Source organism: Ascidia mentula, chromosome 3 (genome assembly GCF_947561715.1).
Source record: "Ascidia mentula chromosome 3, kaAscMent1.1, whole genome shotgun sequence".
Taxonomy (NCBI): Eukaryota; Metazoa; Chordata; class Ascidiacea; order Phlebobranchia; family Ascidiidae; genus Ascidia; species Ascidia mentula.
Genome location: NC_138568.1, coordinates 13,217,187 through 13,238,957, shown reverse-complemented (window position 1 = coordinate 13,238,957; position 21,771 = coordinate 13,217,187). Strand labels below are relative to the sequence as shown.

The 21,771-nt window shown below is 35.2% G+C and overlaps 4 protein-coding genes across 4 annotated transcripts; 3 read left to right on the top strand and 1 right to left on the bottom strand.

Annotated features, from left to right (window-relative positions):
* Positions 1 to 602: 602 nt before the first annotated feature.
* LOC145895266 (mannosyl-oligosaccharide 1,2-alpha-mannosidase IA-like) lies at positions 603 to 5,630 on the top strand. The gene is made up of 13 exons (XM_082984042.1): positions 603 to 978; positions 1,235 to 1,374; positions 1,526 to 1,717; positions 2,216 to 2,316; positions 2,444 to 2,555; positions 3,709 to 3,884; positions 3,990 to 4,090; positions 4,232 to 4,348; positions 4,485 to 4,600; positions 4,716 to 4,929; positions 5,057 to 5,229; positions 5,304 to 5,419; positions 5,490 to 5,630. The coding sequence occupies exons 1-13, from the start codon at positions 825 to 827 to the stop codon at positions 5,584 to 5,586; spliced, it is 1,809 nt and encodes a 602-aa protein (XP_082840168.1). The 5' UTR covers positions 603 to 824; the 3' UTR covers positions 5,587 to 5,630.
* Positions 5,631 to 6,381: 751 nt separating this feature from the next.
* LOC145895267 (partitioning defective 6 homolog gamma-like) lies at positions 6,382 to 10,602 on the bottom strand. The gene is made up of 6 exons (XM_082984043.1): positions 10,575 to 10,602; positions 10,010 to 10,117; positions 8,762 to 8,987; positions 8,179 to 8,364; positions 7,562 to 7,743; positions 6,382 to 6,868 (listed from the first exon to the last, which is right to left on the bottom strand). Exons 2-6 carry the CDS (start codon positions 10,091 to 10,093, stop codon positions 6,404 to 6,406), a joined length of 1,143 nt encoding a protein of 380 aa, XP_082840169.1. The 5' UTR covers positions 10,094 to 10,117; positions 10,575 to 10,602; the 3' UTR covers positions 6,382 to 6,403.
* Positions 10,603 to 13,316: 2,714 nt separating this feature from the next.
* On the top strand, positions 13,317 to 17,147 carry LOC145894503 (lambda-crystallin-like). The gene is made up of 8 exons (XM_082983115.1): positions 13,317 to 13,393; positions 14,080 to 14,187; positions 14,296 to 14,422; positions 14,555 to 14,719; positions 15,084 to 15,278; positions 15,338 to 15,443; positions 15,658 to 15,764; positions 16,781 to 17,147. The coding sequence occupies exons 1-8, from the start codon at positions 13,353 to 13,355 to the stop codon at positions 16,886 to 16,888; spliced, it is 957 nt and encodes a 318-aa protein (XP_082839241.1). The 5' UTR covers positions 13,317 to 13,352; the 3' UTR covers positions 16,889 to 17,147.
* A 1,430-nt stretch (positions 17,148 to 18,577) lies between these two features.
* On the top strand, positions 18,578 to 21,758 carry LOC145894440 (gamma-soluble NSF attachment protein-like). The gene is made up of 5 exons (XM_082983031.1): positions 18,578 to 18,778; positions 19,599 to 19,732; positions 19,798 to 20,015; positions 20,469 to 20,612; positions 20,859 to 21,758. The coding sequence occupies exons 1-5, from the start codon at positions 18,636 to 18,638 to the stop codon at positions 21,294 to 21,296; spliced, it is 1,077 nt and encodes a 358-aa protein (XP_082839157.1). The 5' UTR covers positions 18,578 to 18,635; the 3' UTR covers positions 21,297 to 21,758.
* The last annotated feature ends 13 nt before the right edge of the window (positions 21,759 to 21,771 follow it).

Sequence of the window (21,771 nt, the reverse complement as noted above, 5' to 3'; positions counted from 1 at the left end):
ACCTTAATTTCAAATTTGTTAATTGCATGTTGTAGAGAATTAAATTTCCGTTCTCTTGATATTGGTCAATATTGGCACCTATTGCCAGAACGCCGAGCAGAATTGTTTTAATAGGGAAGTTTTTGGCATGCCGACATTACGCCATTACGCTGCTGATTCGCTCAAAGCGGGTCGTCTTCAATGGGCGATTTGAAGGTCATCCGGCACCTTAATTTCAAATTTGTTAATTGCATGTTGTAGAGAATTAAATTTCCGTTCCCTTGATATTGGTCAATATTGGCACCTATTGCAAGAACGCCGAGCAGAATTCTTTGTATTAGACTAGTTTTTCGCATGCCGCCATTATGCTGAATCGCAAAACCAGGCGAATTTTTTAATTCGCGATTTTTTTGATTGATACAGCTGCGGAAAATGTTGTTTAAATGTTTTTTGAGGTTTGATCTGCTTGCTCATCTCTGTAATTTGATTCTAATCCAAAAAAACAATTTTTGAGTAAATGCCTGTTGTACCTTGTAGAATGTGGCAAATTTGCAAAATTATTCTGCCAGAATGAGGGTGGTAAATAATAAGAGCGCTTGTGCGTGACGATGGTCGACGTAACAAATTAGAAAAAGCCAAGCCATTTCTAATTATAAACCGTTGTATCGTAAATAACCACATCGTCGGGAAACGTAGAAAATCAATTGTCATTTGTTCTGTTTACCAGTTTTGTTATAGCGTAAGTAAAAAGTTGTGTTTACACTTGAAGTTAAAGCATTTAATTTTCCTGTGTTTGTCTGAAACCTCAGAGCGTTTACTTGATCATTTGTGGTACAGTTGCAAGAATGAAAAAGTTGCAGCAAGTTTTCCTGTTTGCTGGTTTAAGTGTGGTGGTTATTTTCTGCTATACAATGGTGTTTCTCTTGCCTAAAACTGAAGGCATGGATATAAGAAACTTGTTCGAGCATCATCATAATGTTGAAGAAATGAACAAACCATGTAAGTGCATTTCATGGTGTGGTTTATGCCAAATATCTAACACAGCTTTTATTTTTTTAATATTTTAAGAATTAGAGTTTTTTATTCTTGCATAAGAATGTTAAGGTTGCTAAAGAAGTTTATAGAATTTTGGCACAGCGTAAACACAACATTATTTTTAAGGTGTGCACCACACAGATCTTCTCTAAACTGTCACACAAGTTTCCATTTTTTGTGAGTTTTAGAAAGGTGATGTCAACTTGTTATTTTGTTGCAGTGGGAAATAATAACAACAACAATCCTGCCCAGATTATTAAACCTTCCAACATAAAATTTAATCCAAAAGATGCTAGTCAACGCAGACATTTTGAAGCATACCAAAATGCCCATGAAGAAGCAATTAACAAAGCAAATGAGGTAAATTAACATTATTATTCAAGCATGTTTGTAAATATTTGTATGGGATTTTTCTTTGCACAAATTTATATTGACATTTTAGGTGTATCAACTGGTTATAACATTTTTCTTTCATTTAAAATAAATCTTGGTTGTTATTACTTTGCTGCAGGTTATGAAAATGAAAAAACAAATTGAAGAAGAAAAACGGCAAATTGCTGAGAAACAAGCAGAAAAACAGAAAGAAGAACTTAGAAATCAATTGGAAAAAGGTGGAGGTAAAATTGACATTGTTCCTTACAATTGGAAGCGTGGTCAACCTCAAGATGCAGACGTCAATGAAAAACGAGAAAAAATAAAGGATGTAAGTAAAAATATATTTCAAACTGCAGCTGTGCATGTAATAGTCACATGACAATATCTTGTTGTTTTTTAACAAACACGCTCCTGTCCTAATGGTTGAAATCCCCAAACCTACTGACCAACCACCAATTACTCTTTATAAATAAAATATGTACTTAGTCATGAAATTTGCTAAAAAAGTGCAATTTATCAGGTCAAATTAGTCAGTTTAGTGATTTGCAATTACATCAACTATTTTACTTATCCACACATGTTGTACATGTAACTATAGCAGAACTATCATCCACACAACACAAGCAATACCGTACAAAAGCTCTATGTCTTAAGATGTGGAATACAATTCAGTAACATGTATAAAGCACATTAATGTATATGCAGACACAGAATATGTTGCAAAAAAAAAGGAAAACCAGAAATATATTTCAATTAATTGTAGCTAAACGTAAGATGATAGATAGCAGAACAAAATAGTAATATTTTATGTGTTTGTGATCATCAGATGATGAAACTGGCATGGAAGGGATATCGAAATTTCGCATGGGGTGCAAACGAAGTTCGACCAATTTCAAAACAAAGGCATTCTGCAAACATTTTCGGAAAGTATGTGAGATTTTTTTTGCGATTTTTTACTTTATTGCAAAACTACTGTAATGCAACCTAGACTGACAGTTAATTTAAACTACTGTTTTTTTTACTGCACTTACACTTGTTTCTGCAAATACTTTAGTGCTGAAACTGGTGCAACAATTGTTGATGCCTTGGACACTCTTTATATTATGGGAATGCACGATGAATTCAAGGAGGGCCAAGACTGGGTTGTGAATCTAAATATGAATTCTGTGAGTAATAATTTGCACTCTTTACCCATTTTCAATATTAAACAGTTATATTGTATTGCAACCTTCCCAGTGGCGGATCTAGAAAAAAATATGAGGGGGGTGTTCGGTTTCGGTACCTAATTAATTAAGCCGTTAGATGCGCGGTTACAATTTTTTTTCGGACATTTATCATGCTGCAATTTTTTGTCCAAATCTCGGTGGAAATCAGTTTAGTTGTTGAACACGTTGCCTATATTACGCATGTTGAAAACAACCGTTAGCGCTCGCAAAGGTGCAAAGAGGAATAGAAGGCCACCGCATGCAACATAGTTTTAATTTGTATGTTTTCTTGATAACATAGGCCCACATTTAATTCCTTTTAGATAACACGTATATTTAAACCTTTCATTTAAAGTCGTGGTAATGAAACGACGGCGCAAGCACTACCGCAAAAACTTGCATCGAGTGTTCCGCAGTGTTACGCAATTGCGAATGCCAGGAGGCCAACACTGGCGTTCGTATTTTGCAATGCTCCATTAATTAGCCTTAGTTTACAGCGGAAAATTGGGAAATTCCCAAAAAAAATTCGACCTTCCGCTCTAAAAACAAATCTGTAATGGTCTAGGTCTAGTACGTGGTCGATGTTTTAGCAGTAGATAATTTGCGGAATATATAAAAAAAAACAGACAATATACTCGTTTAGCTACATTTATTTGGGTGCAATTTTGTCAAACAATTACAACTCTCACAGAGTGCGGCTTCTGTGTAAAAACTGTAGCATAAATGAATAAACTTGTAAGGTCGCGCTTTTACAAACGGTATTGTTGACGGGTTATTGACCAACGGCACAACAAACGATTGTTTCATAAGCAGTCATCGCCGCGTGAATGCAGCGCGAGCGATCGAGAAACAAAGAAACAAAACGACCGTAGTGTTCGTTCCTGCGTAGCGGGAAATTAACCGCACTTTCACACTCCAGGAAGCAATGTGCCAAAAAGCTGAGGGGGGTGTTCTGACACCTAAACACCCCCCCTAGATCCGCCACTGAACCTTCCCTATTACTGTTGCATCCAGTTTTTTTGAAAAAGCATAAATCCTTAAAAATGGTTTGTGTGAAATGTTTGCTATTGTTTTTATGAATTCTAATAATAAATATGTATATTCTCCTGTACAGCAATCAGACATTTCCGTTTTTGAAGTCAACATTCGGTTTGTGGGTGGTTTGCTTTCTGCATACGCCTTGTCTGGAGAAAATGTGTTCCTTAACCAGGCAGTAGCTGTTGCTGAAAAACTAATGCCTGCCTTCAATACAGCCACAGGAATTCCCTATGCATTGGTTAATCCCAATACGTAAGTAAATTTTTTTTAGTTTTCTAATTACAGTTATTACAATATGTTCTGTACTGTTGGAGTGCATATCAACAACATGTTGAACACTGGGAACTTGTATTACAGAGGTAGTGTTCGGAACTGGGGTTGGGCCTCTGGTGGTTCTTCCATTCTGTCGGAGTTTGGAACTCTACATTTGGAATTTGCCATGTTAAGCAAATTTACTGGTAAGATATTCTGATACATATTTGTATAGTTTGTCGTTTGGTCTATGCTTTTTGTTCTGTAGTATTGAATTGCAATCAACTGGTGTGTTGTTGCTGTTAAGAACCAGATTGTTTGTGACACAATTAAACTTTTTTTTTAAGGTGATCCAAAATATCTTGAGAAAGTGATGAAAATTCGACACTTTTTGAAAAAAGCTGACAAACCTAATGGTTTATATCCAAACTACATGAATCCTCAAACAGGAGCCTGGGGTCAAAGTAAAAACCTTAATATCTTTAACATGCAAAGTATTTTGTGTGATTCATTTGCAATTCCTGAATAACTGTTAAAACTGTTTAATTTGACATTGTTTGTGCTAAGTAGTTTTGTCACCAAAAACACTTTTTTCTCCAGGGCATGTGTCTGTGGGTGCATTGGGCGACAGCTTTTATGAATATTTGCTAAAGGCTTGGATTATATCTGGAAAAACTGACACAGAAAGCAGGGAAATGTATGACGAAGCTGTGGAGGTTGGTATATGCTTTAAACATACACACATCTTCACAACTTTTTCTAAAATAAATATTATAATGAGACACCTGTTTTGTTAATACTAAGGTTAAAAAATACAAAATGTGAAAATAGGCAATTGAAAAGCATGTAATGGGGAAATCTCCGGGTGGTCTCACCTACCTTGGGGAATGGAGGTCTGGTCGTCTTGAACCCAAAATGGGTCATTTGACATGTTTTGCTGGAGGAATGTTTGCACTGGGTGCGAATGGATCGAAAGACGAAAAACATTATCTGCAACTTGGTGCAGAAATTGCTCACACATGTCATACTTCATATGACAAAGCCAGTAAGATATTTGAGGTTAAAATTGAGACTGTGTTTTAATAAATTTTGACTGGTGATAATTGCTGAAAGACTTTGTTTTATGATAAAAAATGATCTTAACGCAATAACCAAATATTGTGATATTTCAGCATTAAAACTTGGCCCCGAAGCTTTTCATCTCAGTGGAGGAAATGAAGCAGTTGCATTACGCTCGAATGAAAAATATTACATTCTTCGACCTGAAGTTATTGAGACATATTTTGTTATGTGGAGGTTAACAAAGGACCCAAAATATAGACAGTGGGGTTGGGAGGCTGTTGAGGTATGTATAGAATTTTTCCTAAAACAAAAAACACATTTTGATAAATACAAACTACAAGTTTATGTGTATTGCAGGCCCTAATAAAGAATTGCCAAGTTGAAAATGGATTTTCTGGCATTAAAGATGTATATGCAAGTAATCCCCAACATGATGATGTGCAACAAAGTTTTTTTCTTGCTGAAACACTCAAGTAGGTTTCAACTTACATAAACTAAAAAAAATGCTCTTTACCTCCAGTTAATTTTACTTTTGTTTTGTAGATATTTGTATTTGCTCTTCTCGGAAGATGATCTTATCAGTCTTGATGAATTTGTATTCAACACTGAAGCTCATCCATTACCGATTGCAAAACCTTAATTCAACTTTCAACTACGACCAACTCTAAATAGCAGTCATTGTCAAAATCTGTTTAATTTATGCATACTCATTACTTTTCTTCATGTTAGGCAGCCAGGTATTAGATTTTTAACATGCATTCATGGTCAATGCTGTTATGCACTTTTGGGATTGGTATTTTAATACTTTTCCTCTGTAACCCATTATATTATTTTTACATTTTAGGAGTGCTTGAAATAAATTTCTAGATTAACAATTGCTTTTTAGTTTGACCGATAGTAGTGAAACAAATCTATTTTTGTGATAGCAGGCAGTCAATACTTGTGTCAGCATTTATTTTGTTGGACTTCTTGTATAATGGTTGAATAGAACTGTGCCTTGAAAATGGTTGGTGTTACAAGTTTGAATGCAAATGCTTCTGGGTAGAATTACTTAAAACTTTTATTTTAAACTAGTTTTTTTTACATTTTGCGAAGAGCTGTTGCAGCCCAATTGATTTTTCGCATACTGTACTTCATGTGATAAATAAACTTTTACAATTATTACCACCTCAATTTCATTAGTTTTATTACTTGTTAGAAAATCGTTCAGTTTTAGACACTTGACAATATGCACAATAAACCTTTCAATAATAAAAAGCACACATTTTGGTGAGAGTTGAAAATATTCCACTGAAAACTTCACTAAACCTAATCGTAACTTTTGATTTCAATTGCAATCAACAATAAAAAAACAGTATGAATGTTAAAATAAGCATTTTACATAAGCTATGCACTTTTGGTTGTACACAAAACAGCAGAAGCACCAGAAAAAGAATATAAAGGGTCAGTTTTTACACCTACAAGGTTAGTGTTGCATTGTCCGAAGGCTCACTACTGCGTTTAGCTTTCACTGAATCACGATTTTTCTTTGGTTTTCTACCACTATTGCCTTCTCTTCTGCGAGACGGTGATGCTGATGAGCGCGGAGAAGAGTTGTACGCCCTTGATGTAACTACCTCCCCTGACCTGGTCAATTTTGGAGATCCACGCTTTGGAGAGGGACTTGGTGAAGGCTTTGAACGATGAATTTGGTGACTGCTATCCCCACTTCGATCCGAAGAACGAGCTTTGGAAGACGTGGATGAGAGATCTTTCACTATGTCCTCATCATCATCTGATTCATAGCTGTGATGTTGTGGGGATGAAGTTGTGCTGAGGGGATCTTGTGATTTTGATCGAGGAGGGGCAACTGTATTACGCATGCTTGCAGGTTTCACCGTGATTATAAGATTGCTGCTGTTAGCTACCATCATGTCAGTCACCTTAAAGTAAAGGTTATGTTTATTAAGAACCCAAAAAAGAATTTCTGATCATATTCCTTAATAACCAGTTTGCTTTTTGATTGTGAACAGTGTTAGGGAAATTTTGTTGTGCCATAGAAGTATCACCATAGTGTAAGTGGTGTAACATTCATTGTATTTGTTTTTATGAAGTGACAAAAGTCACCAACAATATACTACTCCCAGAAAGCATTATGTGTAAAATGTATATACATAAGTTTGTATTAATGTACTGTTGCAAACAATACAAGTTTACCAAAGTTGAAACAGTTTTTAAGATTTATGGTGATAGTAATACAAATGTAGATAAAATAAACCTGAGTTAATCAGCCTGACATTGTTAAGATAGTGAAATATGAGTAAAAATCAACTTTATTGATCCAAGCTATATCATTATAACTTGAAGATAAACAAAGTCCAAAGTGATGAGGGTTTACTCCAAAATATGTTAGTCCCCACAAATTAATCAGTTTGTAACTCTCATGATCCAATTAATGTGCTTACACAAAAGCTTGTACATTTTTCCAGGTTTAATTGTGATAAAAAACATTGTTTTGTGCATAATCCTATAATATTTGCTCCCAAAATAATTATGTGGAAACTGCAAATATTTAACAATAGCAAAAGAAAAAAAATCAGTGGAGTGTTCAATAAAATCCCCTGTTTGTGGTTTACCTGATCCAATGACTTTCCATTCACTTCAATGCTGTTTACCTCCAATACTTCATCATTGACAGCAAGTAATCCAGTCATCTCAGCCAGTCCACCTTGCACCAATCGTGAAATAAATATTCCTGGGACCTTTTCCAGACCATTGTCTGACATTCGCAAGCTTACTCCATCACGAATAAAAAAACCTTTAGAAATATTAACAAGCTTTTAACACACAATTCTAAAAAGGCAATCTTTACTGTTTTTTTTTTAATAAATCCATTGACAAACAACTGTGTTATTATATTACTGGAATGAGAAGCCTGAGGTAAATTATGAGTTGGGACTTTTTTATAACAAACATCCTTCTAATAGTAAATAGTGTAAGGATCATGTTGTTTTGTAGAAAATTTACAACCAAAATAAACATCTTCACATATACTTGGTAAAAAGGCAACAACTTTCATGCACATGATACTATGTTACAGTGCTCCAAAAACATGAACTGCAAGCAATTACCTGACAATCACTATCCTTAAATTACTTTACATATTTTAGTAAATTATACATAAAAATTTCTGTGGAGTGACACAACACAAAAATTTATGCAGCAGGAGCAGAAAACATATTTGAATATTTACCTAGTGGCTTGTTTACACCATAATTGTGCAATCTTACTCTTCGAAGAGTTTCGGGCAAAATATCAACATCAATGATTGCAGAAACCGGTCGAAAATCTTCAGGAAAACTGATTTTTGGAATAGCTTTTTTACCTTTCTTCCTTCTCACTGTTGATTGCCCAAATCCATTCATCATATTAAGATTATCTGTATATAAAAATTAATACCCTAGTTTGGTGGTTTTTAAATTGTGGTACCAAAGGTCTTCCAAGTGGTATTTGAGTTGACAAAAGTCAAGATAAAGTAATATAATTTGTATAAACTTAGAAAACAGATCGTTTTTTAACCCAGGGCTAATATTTTATGCTTTTTTCAGGATATAGGTGCTACAAGATAACAGCATGAACGCAAGTAGAAAAGTTTAAAAATCATCGCATATTTCAGAACATATTGGCAATAATACACCACATTTCATAAAATACGCTAAACAATTTTAATCAGATCCTAGTAACTTTTTTTCAGCAAAACAAAATTATTTTATTGCATCAGAAAGGACATTAAATAGCAAAAATCCCAACTATGTTTTCGAGTAAGTTGCAGGTACCTTTTCTGTGTACGTAAACACGCATCAGACTGTTCACACACGATTGCTTTGCTTTGGTAAAATTTTCATCGTTATTAATTGGAAGAAGATCACTGTGTACTGGGTCAGTATAGGTGATGACAAAGTCAAAGTTTGTCAAATGGTGTAATGACTGCAATCGATGAAAGAAATCGTCAAAGTTGTCACGCTCCACATCCAAAGGAAAACGTCGAAATTCAGCTTGAAACTTGAAAAATATTGTTTTTTAGCATTTGTGCAGAGGATATTTGTATGAGAAAGTTTGGTCAAGATCTAACTATACTAAATTTCGACAAAATGCAAAGCAAATCCTTTTTATTGCATGAATGACTACAACATAGATAAACATGATTATATACTTATATCATTCGCGCATCCAGGATTTTTTAAAGGGGGGTCAAAATTTTTGTAAATTAGGTTAACTGTGGTCGAGCATTACAAATATGAATGCCTATGTTACTGCAAATCATCACAGTAATGTTGGAATGCGTAATGTTTGATACATACCGATGGGAGCTTTTGAGGTAGTGTTTGCACCCTAGTTTTGTAACTATTACTTTGAAATACAGGTCTTGAATATATTTGTAACCAAAAAGATTAAGTGTGCTGTAACATGGGTCAAGAAAACATACAAAAAACACTATTTTGCATGTGGTGGCTCGCAATTTCTTTTCGGACATATTTGCATACACCAATAGTCTCAAACTTGATGTACATGCATAATATCTGTCTCAAACTTGATGTACAAGCGTAATATTTGTCTCAAACTTGAGGTACAAGCGTAATATTTGTCTCAAACTTGATGCACATGCGTAATATCTGTCTCAAACTTAATGTACATGCTACATGCATAATATCTGCACCATGTTCAACAACTAAACTATTTGACTTTACGCAAAAGGAAACAGATTGCAACAACGTGCATGACCACTGAAAAAATAACCCTTTTGTCCTTAGATTGATGCATAGCAATGTATTAAGTTTAGTAACAATGTTCCTTTTTGGATACAATGTATTTTTAGTCAACCAAAAATAAAGTTTCTGGTTTTTGAAGGAATTTAGTCCAAAAGTTACAGTTGCATTTATTTCTCTATCAAAACAGACAAAAATAAAACCCTTGGACATTCATTCTGATTTTCACATGTATAAACTATGGCAAACAGTGCATAAACTGTATATATAGCAATACAGGTATTTAAAAATTAAAGACACATAACCCAGACAACTTACTTTGCTTTTAACTTGCAAAAATGCACCAGTTGGTGGTGGAGAGGGTCCCCTAGACCCTGTTGCAACTTTGTCCATGGTCATCATTAGTATACACTAAGGTACCAAAATCTAAATGTATTGCAATGTATTAATACATATGTATATATTGATGTACTATATAATCAACACAGATGTAAACAAATTTATGGTATTTTGTTTCACAAAATGCAATCTAATAAGCTACCCCCAAAAATTCAAACATGCGAAAGTATTACGCTATATATATCGTTATGTTGACATGTTTCGTAAAGTTGTTTAAGCTGCATTCTAGAACTATTGCGAGAATTGTGCCCCTAAAACACAACACTAAACAAATGTAGCCCCAACTGTGACACACCCTCCCACATAAAATCGCTTTTTCTAGAGTGTGCGTAGGATTATAGGAGTAGGACTTTTCACAATGCCCACAAGGGGTGATCAGTGGCACAAACGTAATATCTTACACATGTAGCACAAAAACGAAATAGAACGTATACTTTTATACTAAAATCGTCCCAAAACATTAGTCACTCACTCGAACACTTACATCACTATCGTTAATATGTCAATTTGTCATACCGTCGATATCGAGCCGACAGATAACACACAACAAAACTTTGAGAAAATATTTACGCTTGATTGAACAGAATTTGATCTCATTGTTTAAGCAATTCAGGCATTTGAAAATTGATTGTGTAAGAATGACTGTTTTTGCAAGCCCGCGAGACAGCCCTGAACTGATCTATCAAATTACACTTTATATGTACACTGCTGCCTTAATTAACTGAATACGTAAGAATGCATGTACGTCAGTCTGCCTCATTGATCTTGACATCGTCTTTTATTGAGTATTGATGAATGCCTAATTTGAAACAATCCATTAATTACGTATGCACAGTTTGTATGGAGTACTGAGTTTAGTAGGTTATGTTTGTGTATTCATGGTATAGCATAACTTCGCGCAAACTCACAATTCTGCGGGTAAAGATTGGATGAAAATGCATTTGTAGAGGAATATAGGTTTGAATTAACGGTAACTAACGCATCTGCGTTTACTACGGCCCTGATTCTCTCAATTTAGACATAAGTGGTTGGAAGTAATAAAAATTAATAACAGAGTTTTTTTACTGCCACTCTGACGAAAATGCAACGTCTCCATAAAACAAACACAACGTTAGCTGGAAGGTTTGACTTTCCATTTGATTCGACCGGCGATTGTTTCATACGCAACGACCCCAAGACGTGCGCAAAACAAATTTGGCATACTCCTTTCTTCTTGCACATGCACATGTTTTTATTATATTCGTCTTATAATTCGTTCGACATCCTTCGCGCTTGCAGTGTCCGGAAATCGGAATGTCCGGAAATCGCAAACTGCATCAGTTGCGAACCAGATTGGAAAATATGTCGTGCGCGGAGGATTTATCCTCCGCGCAGAATTTTTAAAATCGGTTAAAAATCCGCGCAATTTTCGTGATTTTACTAGCAATCCGCGCAAAAATTATTAATCCGCGCACAAATCGCTCCAAGTCTTGCAACACTGGATGACTTTTCCCCAAGACCCCAACTGTTCAGCACCAATGTTCTGTTTGAAGGCTCTTTGGATATGCTTCACTGACCTGAGCGTTGATTTTTTTCTCTCCTTCTCTCGAAAATCACGAACAACGAAAAAAGGACAAGGTCGAGCGGGGTGAATGCAGTATTTGCCATCTGTATTTTATAATGGCGAAATTACGCACATTCGTCAAATTTGGAAATCCATTTGATCTTTTTTTGGAAGAACATGCGTTTTTGAATTCTTGGGCCGAGTTTTCTGCCAGCATATATAGGAGGTTAAAGTCAACCTTACTTGATGTAGTTTGGGGATTAGCCTATGTTTCAACTCACTTTGCCGTAATGTTTGATCACATTAAGACGGAAGATTGCGACCCAAGCCAAGAGCCATTTTCTAAAATTGATGTTTCTACAACTCGGTTGCTTGAGTTTTCCTTCTTTGTTTCTAAAACGTTCACCAAAGTTTCTTTCGATGATGGAAGATCGTTTATTGCTGCCTTATTTAACGAAAGAAAGTTTATCCGCGCCATATAGGTACATCGACCCCGAGCTATACACGAAAATTGGTCAGGAATTTTGCTTGGTTTTTCATATTATGTATGCAAAAACAGGCACTGAAGCAGTTGCCGAGTCATTCTACGAGTAATGGAAAAACAAGAAACGGATGGGCAACAAAGTTTTGAAGTTCTCAAAAACAGAACAATCGTTGATTGGTCTATGCCCCATGCAATCCAGTGTGACGAGGCGTTATACGAGAAGGCCAAACTCTATGTTAAAGGCAGCAAGAAACATGGGATGGCACTCATCATCCCCGTATCGAAAGATCGTCGCAGTAAACATAGGCATGGTTCTAAAGTGGTTACACGACAAAAAGATGAGGAACCCAAGTTTCCCTTTCTTTTATAAATTTTCGTGATGGCAACTGGCAAGTAACAAATCAAGTGTAAATAAAGTTGAAACGTTTTGAAACACTTGTTTTTGCTTCACAGTTGTTTGTGGCAAATGGTTTTGTTAGGTTATATGCGTTGTAGCTCCGTGTCAGAAAGAAGAACACCAATAAAACATTAATAAGTTCCTGGAGAAAAAAAGTTATGACCACGGGATTCCAACGCGCAACCCTCCAACTAGCTTTCGCCACCCGTGGCAACTACGCCAAGTCATTGTAGCAGACAAGCGCTTAAAAAACCGGATATAATCATCTGTGAAAAGTGCAATTTTATTTAAGTAAACGCTAATAACATTAAAGTGATATGAATCGGTTCTAAAAATACATTATTCCAATATTTTTTGCCAAAGGGAAAATAAGCTTGTTACTGAAGGCACAGACTACTAAACAACAAAAAAATCTACTACAATCCGCGCAAAAAAATCGCTAGTCCGCGCACAATCCGCGCAATCACCACCGACAGAAAAAAATCCTCCGCGCAGTTTGCAAACTTTCCAATCTGGGTTGCGAAATACTTCGTTGCGAAGTCGCGCTGTAGGCCAGGGTTTGGCGTGGTCCACGGAATTCGTTTGTCATGGAGCGTTTATTTTGGTCAAATTTTGGGCGTTCCTGCAATTTTCCGCTAGAACTGGACAAAAAGCAAAAATATGTTGCAATGTGAGCATGGAAGTTCTTGCTCTGTTTGAGTTTGAACAGTTTATCATATTAGATGGTCTTCACATGTGCATTTGCTGTCAGTTGTAGCAGAACTTATATCCACCTATAAACGTTAAACAGACTGTTAAATTATGCATTATTTTTTTTTTACAGAAACTTAGTTTTTGAATGATGGAAACTAGCATGAAGAAAGTGGGAATAATTGGAAGGTAATGAGCAAAACTTGGCGCAAAATGCTTTCCTAGTAGGTTTTTTGCATGATTTAGCCAAACTGCAGCAGTTGTGCGAGACCGGCCTAAATATAACTGAAACTGCATTAGTTCTTTTGGTAAATCAACGCCCAGTAGATGGTGTTCAAGCAAAAATATTTGCTTCAGGCTACTTGGTTACAATTTTGTGTTACTATTTAAATAAGATAACAATAATAATTTATTGTGTGTTTACAATTGCATGAAACACCAAAAAATTGAAATTACCAAAAGCCAATGACTTGTTGTGCAGACATGTCGACAACCCCTGGCATACATGTCAAATGTGGCACAGAGGTGATTATTCATGGCATGTCAAATGATTTCTGAGTTTATATTGTAATACTGCTCAGTGTGACAAAACTGTACTATAAGCACAAAAGTCAGCATGCAAAGTCGTTAACATTGGTAACGAATTTGCAAATGGGGGTTTAAATTAAATATCTTTTCAAAGGGTTTGGTGCTGTTAAAAAAATTATTAAAATGTAAACATATCTTTTTAGTCATGAGGAATTGGAATGCACTGTTGCGTTTAGCAAACTTAGATTGGCATGTTATATGATTGGAACATGTGTAATGCTTAATGAAAAATTCATATTAATTACTATTTTCAATTAATTTAATTTTTTATTTTATATTATTTTTAGTGGCCTGATTGGGCGCAGTTGGGCAATGCTCTTTGCTGGTGCAGGTTACTCAGTTGTTTTGTATGATGTGCTTGAAAGTCAGCTTCAAGGTGCTATTTCCTCTATAAGGTATATATATTTTTTTGGGGTTGTGAAATAATTATATATACGTCAATATATCAGTTATAAGTAGGAGTTTAAATATTTTTTTTTTTAAATTAATTGAGTTTTCACCAGGGAACAATTATCTGACCTTGAGAAACAAGGTTTACTGAGGGGGTCACATTCAGCTGATGACCAATGCAAGTTAATTGCAACTTCCAACAATTTGACTGATGCAGTAGATGGGGCCATTCATGTTCAGGTAAGAATATTCAAAATAAAATAGAAGGTTATTTCCCATGTATATGAATTTCTTCGACTGGAATACTATTGTTTAATGGGTGCAACCTGAGCCTTCAAGGTAAATTTATGCAATTCAATTACTTTTTGATAGGAGTGTGTTCCTGAAAATGTGGAACTGAAAAAAAAAGTTTTGGGTGCTGTTTCGGATGCATGCACAAGCAACCATACTGTTATTTGCAGTTCAACTTCATGCATTTTGCCATCAAAGATATTTACTGACTTGTCAAGGGTTTCACAATGCATTGTTGCACATCCAGTAGGTCTTTTTTTAAATATATGATTAAATTTACTGTGGTGGTGTAATTTTTGAAATATCAATTTCTTTGTCTGCTATACTTAACCTTATGTTAATTGTTTTGTGTTCTTCCTGAGTTGAAGTGATTAGTAGGAAGGTCTTTCTAATTCCTAGAACTGAAAGGTTGATAGTTTCAAAACAAATTGCTAATGCAAGCATTTGAAACATATTGGTTTATAATTTTAAGTACATTTAAAAGCAAACAGAACATGATGTATCGTGAAAAAACAAACTGATTATGTAAATAGGAATTGAAAATACTCTTGTTGTGAAGTATTCGGTTGAAGATCTAAGGTGTTTCATGTTATTATATTATTGTTTTCAGTGCAATCCACCATACCACTGCCCACTTACTGAAATTGTGCCTCATCCACAAACAGATCAGTCTGTGATTGTTAAAACAAAAGACTTGATGACTGAAATTGGTCAAACACCAGTTATGCTTAACAAGGAAATTGATGGTTTTGGCCTTAATCGCTTGCAGTATGCCATCATTGGAGAAGCATGGAGATTAGTGGAAGTATGTTGACACAACAGATGACTTATTTGATCTTTGAACAATGTAATTTTTTTTGTTAGGATGGCGTTATGTCACCGGAGGATGTTGACAAAATCTTCACTACTGGTCTTGGAATGCGATATGCATTCATAGGACCTTTTGAAACCATTCATCTCAATGCTGAAGGTATAGCTTTACATTTTTTTGCTGTACAAAAATGTTTTTTTATTACAAACAACACCCTTTTTCCACACAATTTTATGACAACAGGTGATTTTTTATGCTGCAGTGACCTTTCTGACAGACACATATAGAACACCACTCAAAACTTCTTGTTACTGCAATACATTCACAATCCCTTTTTTTGAAAGCAATCAGCAACTGATAAACTTTTTTTAAGGCACAAGAAATTATATGGAGAGATACAGTGAGTCCATCATCAGAGTATCCAACACTTTTGGAGCTGTGCCAAGTTTTAAGGGAAATACATTGGATAATGTTGATGGAGTAAGTACAAAGTATAATTATCATATACAAAGGTTCACTGTTGCTCTTGTACAGAGTGACAAAATATAAATGGTCTCACTTCTCACAGAAAATTTACCATAAAGCCAACAATAAACATACCATCATTTTAGAGTATTGTGTTTTTTTTCATGTTAAAATACTCACGAGCAATATACTGGTAACAAACAAATTTATATTTTGAATTGCAGTGTGTTAATTATCAAAAGTATCAAGTATTGTGATTTTTTTAACTATTATTGTTTCATCCACACACGTGGGCAGCGCTTGCGATAGGCGTCGATTTTGTAAAATATTAAGGGTGACTTTTCCAGGTTTTAGAAACACGCAAAAAACATTTCGTCAGTCGTATCGCCCTAAGCATAGGTAAACGACGCAAATTCCGTTTCGTGTCACTTTGTTTTTTACACCGAATCATGTTGTTGTAGCACTAAGTTTTGAAAACTTTAATTCTAGACCCGCCGTACTGAAAGCGGCACATTTTTATTTCACTCGGTCAATTGCAGATTAAATAATTATGAAGTAACAAACAAATCTATTACACAACAATGCCGATTCTCACCATTATGTTACAACAAAAGCGTAAAAATCCACGAGGCACTTGTGTTTGCCATGATTGTGACGGTAATAATACAGGTCGTTAAAACTACCTAAGGCATAGTATAATTTGTGTGGTTTTTTTAGACAATACTTTTTATTTCAAACGAAATCCAGGGGTGACAATACATGCGTTGTCACCCCTGTTTGTTTGTGAGGGGTGACATGTCACCCCTAAATCGACGCCTATGGCGCTTGCCGACTGCCAGTGCTCGTAAACAGAGAGTTTAATTATCCAGTTGAAATTATCCTTATACAAGCATACAATTTAATGAACGTTATTTTTCGATAGTTAACTGCCTCCTTAATATTTATACATGCATTGTTTCGTAATAAGTCCTGTTACCAGTACCTGTTACTAATAATGGCGGCGAGAATCGACTATTATTTTTAATATGCAGACTATGTCTTCTCAAATACCATCTTCTCCCGACGAACTTAACAAAAGAAGACAATGGAGAGATGAAAGACTGGTTGCTTTGGCTAAGTTGAAGAAAAATATGAAATAGCCAAAGTCTATTATTATTATTGTAATAATTATGTTTGCTATGGCAATTTACAAACAATTTTCAGCTCTAGGGAAAGTTTTCTTTGACACGCCTGGAATCATGTTGTGGGAAAAAAGTTATTTTTATAATTTTTACCAATGAGATATGGTAGAAAAGAACTTTTAGTGACTGATATTTAGGCAAAACTCTTTGTGAATGAATGTAAGTTATTTATGCATTAATTTCATATTTAACAATGCGTGCAATAAAAACCTCGTAAGACTGCTAAGAGAACTGACTTCATTGATAAAAGTGTAGTGAAGAAAATTGACATATGGACTTACCTGCCCTGAAGATGTGTGATGTCACATAGTAGGCAGCAAGAAGAAACATAATTACCGTTTAGACGACTTGCAAAAATTTTAGCAAAAATCAACCTGGAAACGGAATTACTTTAAACGGAAAAGTAGCGACATTAAGCATGGTGAGAATGCATTAGCACGTTGACAATAAAAAAAGATCTACGACAAAAACAAACTTGACTGCATGATGCTTATTTAATTTCATTGACACATGTAAAACTTATTCAACAGAAGATCTTACGTTCGGGATCACGGGGGGTAGTTTCTACAAATTAAAGGACTCGTATATAGCCGTAAACAGGTTAACCCAATACTAAGAGAGGTCGTAGGCAAGCTTCATAGGCTACTGTTGGAATAAGACCGCTGCTGGTTGCAACGTGGTTCTAGGCCCAAATGTTCTGGGTATATATTCTTTTTCGTAGATTGTCCTAAGGTCGAACCGAAACTGAACCCCAACCTCTAAAGTTTGCATACATGAGTTTTATCCGATGTGTGCATACATGAGCTGTTTTCGACAGGGGGACTTCACTGCAAATAATTCAGGTAGCCGGTATGCTCAGCAGGTATATCTTTCGACTCGGTCAAGATAAAATTCTGCCACCAGCCTCCCCATATCAAGCAGATGTTCCCTGTCAATTTGGACCCTTCGACATTATGAGAAAACAAAATTTAAGATCTAAAGACTCTTCAGACAAAAATTATGCCAATCTGTGATGATACAGCCACAGTGTTGACATATGATAGGCTTCTATATTTAGTAGAGGTGTAGAGAATTAAGCTTGTCATAATTCGAAACCTTTGGTCTCAGATCGAACTTGGGTCCAAGAACAGACCCAACTGTTGTTGCAGAAACAAAAGTTTTTGGGGAAAAGATTAAGAAAAAGATTTAGATGAAGATTAAGACACACCAACAAACAGCGTTAACAATAAATCAAAGAAGGCATTTCTGAATGCCTCTCCTCTAGTGCACATCTGTACGCATTGTCCTTGGAAGATGTTGAAGAAGAAAATTAGTTATAATAAAACAATTAGTGGATCGTTAAAAATAAATCGAAGAGAAATAGATGAAACTTTGCTATCAGTTATCCAAATGATCTTGGGATAAACAAGGCCTTATAGTGCGAAACGTTTTTTATCCGAAAATTTTAAATTACATCAGAATCATTACACTCGATCCTTAGTAGTCTGTACTATGCCTCGGGGGAGCCACTAATGTAATGTATGTACGCGTTTTATAGATGAAGTATGGTCAAGGAGTCGAAATTAGGCTGCCTTGTAAAACAGCAGATTCATTTGCGTTTAAAACTTTGTTGATTAAAATTATTTAGATTCCACTTGGTAGCGCTGGTTATTTTTAGTGCATCCTTGCATTCAATTTATGTAAAGAAGTATTATCCAATTAAAAAATGGGTTCCAAAATTATGGAAGCTGACAAGTTAATGGAAGAAGCAGAGAAGCATCTAAAAACAAGCTTGTTTAAGTGGAGACCAGATTTTGATAGTGCTGCATCTTGTTTTCAAAAAGCTGGAATTTTGTATAAGAATGCCAAGTAAGTTAAAAAACGATCTGTGAATAACCTCTTTTTAGTTGTGTTTTTATCGCACCAGATACATATGTTGTTTTGGCCATGTCAACTCAACCTGACCAGGATTTTTAAATAATATTGTTGTATATGATATTGTAGTTTCAGTTATTTTTGTCACTGTTTACATGAAAGTTAATCCTAAACACCACAATATAAGATACACGCCTTGTGCGGAATCAAACCTACCAATGTTCCAGATATCAGGGAAGCACTAAATTACATTGCAACAAAGATGGCACAACACCTTGATGTCCCACCCAAAATTACACTAATGTCTTGTTTAAGTTTTTCTCACCTACCCCACCCTATTAGTGGTTCTTATGAAGAGCATTGAAATAACAACCCTATATTTTTACACTGATGCAGCAAGGTTTGATGCAAACTGAGTGAATTTAACTCCCAAACCCTGAAATAAGTTTTATTGGTAAAGTACAGACCAATTTCATTGCTGTTGTACCTTATGCCGATAATCAGAGGCAAGTATGTCAGTGCATGTAACTTCGGTCTGTGAAATCCCAATGTGGTGATGTAATTTGAACTCCTTCCACTTAATGTAACATAGTTACAGACAATAGCACACTAGACCCTAAGATACATCCCTTCAACTATTGTTTGTAAGTTTTAATAGTAACCTCAGATTTTAACAGTAGGTACAATGTAAAAACCCGGGTAGTTTTCTTTGCGTAATGTCTTTTGTTGTGACATACTTTTGCCTACACTAAAAATACTTATTTAAATAGATTATATTACTGTGGTTTGTCAAAATTTGTTTTTCTGTCTTTAGGTTACATGAGAAAGCTTCATCTACATTCATAAAACTTGCTGATGCCCATTATAGAAATCAGTCTCGATTTCATGCTGGTAAAGCATATGAAGAAGCAGCACAAGTATATAAAGACATGAAAGACTACTCCAAAGGTTTGCTTTCCACTAGCTTCTGTGTTAAATATTTTTCAATTGAATTTAATCAATCATTTTTTCAGCTCTTGCTCATTTTGACCATGCTGCAGAATTATATCTGGAAGATGGAACTCCAGACACTGCAGCAATGTGTCTTGATAGAGCAGGAAAGATTGTTGAAATTTCCCACCCTGAATGGGCAATCAGCTCATATATGAAAGCTGCTCAAATCTATGAAAATGAAGACGAAAGTCGGTATAGGTCAGCTGCCGAGTTGGTTGGAAAAGTTGCGAGGCTACAAGTAATTTATTCTTTGTCTATTTTCTAGCACAATGCGTTGTTTTTTTCAAAAGCCACTGTTGATTTTCTGATATATGCCTCTAAAGCAGTGGTTCTTAACTGGTGGGATATTATAGGGTTTTGCGCTTTTGTAGGAGTAATTAGTCGGCACTGAAATATACAAAAGTAGTTGGAAAAGAAATATTATGTTCTGTATCCACTGTGTGACATACACTTCTTGCCAAATGGTCATACTACATGATCAAACAAATTAAAAAGTGTAAGAAATATCATTAAATTCTTAGATGAAAAACTTAAATACTGGTGGGAAATAGGGATTCTGTTTAAAAAATAAAAGTGGGAAATGAGACAAAACAGGTTCTGTGTTTCTGTAAGCTAACGTTTTATTTGCATTTTAATGTTGTAACTCTAGTTTTTATTTTATTGTTTTGTCAACTTTCTATTTTATTTCTAGGTAAAAATAAATAAGTTGAGTGAAGCGGTGAAATCAATCAACCATGAAAGGCAGTTGCTGAGTGAAGTTCAGGGAGGTGATAGTGGAGCAGGCAGCAGACTCACTTGTGCTTTGGTTCTTGTTCATCTACATATTGGAGATCAGGTCTTTACAAATTTTTTCTGATTATTTTTATGTAGGACCTAGGTGGAGATTGAATATTTGGAAAAACATTTCCAAATAGTTTACAGTTATAAATGAAGTAAACTTTAAGTAAATTAAAAAATAAATCAAAATCAAATCTTAAAATTCTCAAAAATGTTCTTTTAAAAGTCTTTAAATGTTGTTATGGGTGATAAAATAGTGTTATAATTGAAATCATAATTGATAAAACAAATCTTTATATTGAAGGTACGTGCGGAACAATGCATTTATGATGCGTGTGAGAGCATTGTTGGTTTTGATGAAAGCCAAGAATACGAGGCATTACAAAGTCTCATTGAGGCATTCGACGAAAGGAATGAGGAGAAAGCTGCTCAACTACTCAACATGCCACTGTTTAAGTATATGGACACTGCATATGCCAAGTTGGCAAGATCACTTCATGTTCCCGGTTACACAAGCACAAAGATACAAAGTACCATTTCACAACCAAGTGCCAACAAGCAGAATATGTCACAAATGTCTGAAGAAGTAAACAAAATGAGCAGAAAAATTGCTGGGCTTCAGGCTGCGGTTCCCACAGTGAACGACAATGATTTAGTTGCAAGTAATATTCCCACATCTGTCAGTCAGCAGCCAACGGTTAATAGCAACATTGGTGGGGCTGAAGAAATTGATCTGTGTTAATTGGGTGAAAAGGTTGAACTTCGTTGTTCCTTAAATTCATAATTGGCTGCAATTTGTTGCAAAGGTAACTTGTGTTGAGCCTCGACCTACTACTGATGTTATTCATTGTTGTCACTTCTGTTTCTTCGTGCAATACGATTGTTGTAAGACTTGTAAAATGTATGGTGCTATTATATTAATTGTTCTTTTCCATTTTAAACGAGAACTGTTGTGAGTAAAACAGTTTATTTCACTGTTTCTGCAACATTTTTTGTCCTTTCATTTTCTATTTACGTTTTTCCTGTGTACGGAGACCGATTGTTTTCGAACATTTTATTAAGAAGCTAAAATTAACAAAATGTAAATAATCCACATAACATCATTGGACAACTTTTTTTGCGGTTTCATTCGAAGATAAATATTTCTTTCTTATATACTGTGATGAGTTGGGTCACAAGCAACCGTCGTATTTATAGTCAGCGAAATGTTTACAATA

Coding starts and splice junctions, on each gene's coding strand:
- LOC145895266 (XM_082984042.1), top strand. CDS start 825: ATGAAAAAGTTGCAGCAAGTTTTCCTGTTTGCTGGTTTAAGTGTGGTG. Junction 4,349..4,484: donor AACAGGAGCCTGGGGTCAAA/GTAAAAACCTTA, acceptor TTTTTTCTCCAG/GGCATGTGTCTGTGGGTGCA. Junction 4,930..5,056: donor TACTTCATATGACAAAGCCA/GTAAGATATTTG, acceptor GTGATATTTCAG/CATTAAAACTTGGCCCCGAA.
- LOC145895267 (XM_082984043.1), bottom strand. CDS start 10,093: ATGATGACCATGGACAAAGTTGCAACAGGGTCTAGGGGACCCTCTCCA. Junction 8,988..10,009: donor TTTTGCAAGTTAAAAGCAAA/GTAAGTTGTCTG, acceptor ATATTTTTCAAG/TTTCAAGCTGAATTTCGACG. Junction 8,365..8,761: donor TGTTTACGTACACAGAAAAG/GTACCTGCAACT, acceptor TTTTATATACAG/ATAATCTTAATATGATGAAT.
- LOC145894503 (XM_082983115.1), top strand. CDS start 13,353: ATGATGGAAACTAGCATGAAGAAAGTGGGAATAATTGGAAG. Junction 15,444..15,657: donor CATTCATCTCAATGCTGAAG/GTATAGCTTTAC, acceptor ACTTTTTTTAAG/GCACAAGAAATTATATGGAG. Junction 15,765..16,780: donor CATTGGATAATGTTGATGGA/GTAAGTACAAAG, acceptor TTTAATATGCAG/ACTATGTCTTCTCAAATACC.
- LOC145894440 (XM_082983031.1), top strand. CDS start 18,636: ATGGGTTCCAAAATTATGGAAGCTGACAAGTTAATGGAAGAAGCAGAG. Junction 20,016..20,468: donor GAAAAGTTGCGAGGCTACAA/GTAATTTATTCT, acceptor TTTTATTTCTAG/GTAAAAATAAATAAGTTGAG. Junction 20,613..20,858: donor ATCTACATATTGGAGATCAG/GTCTTTACAAAT, acceptor TTTATATTGAAG/GTACGTGCGGAACAATGCAT.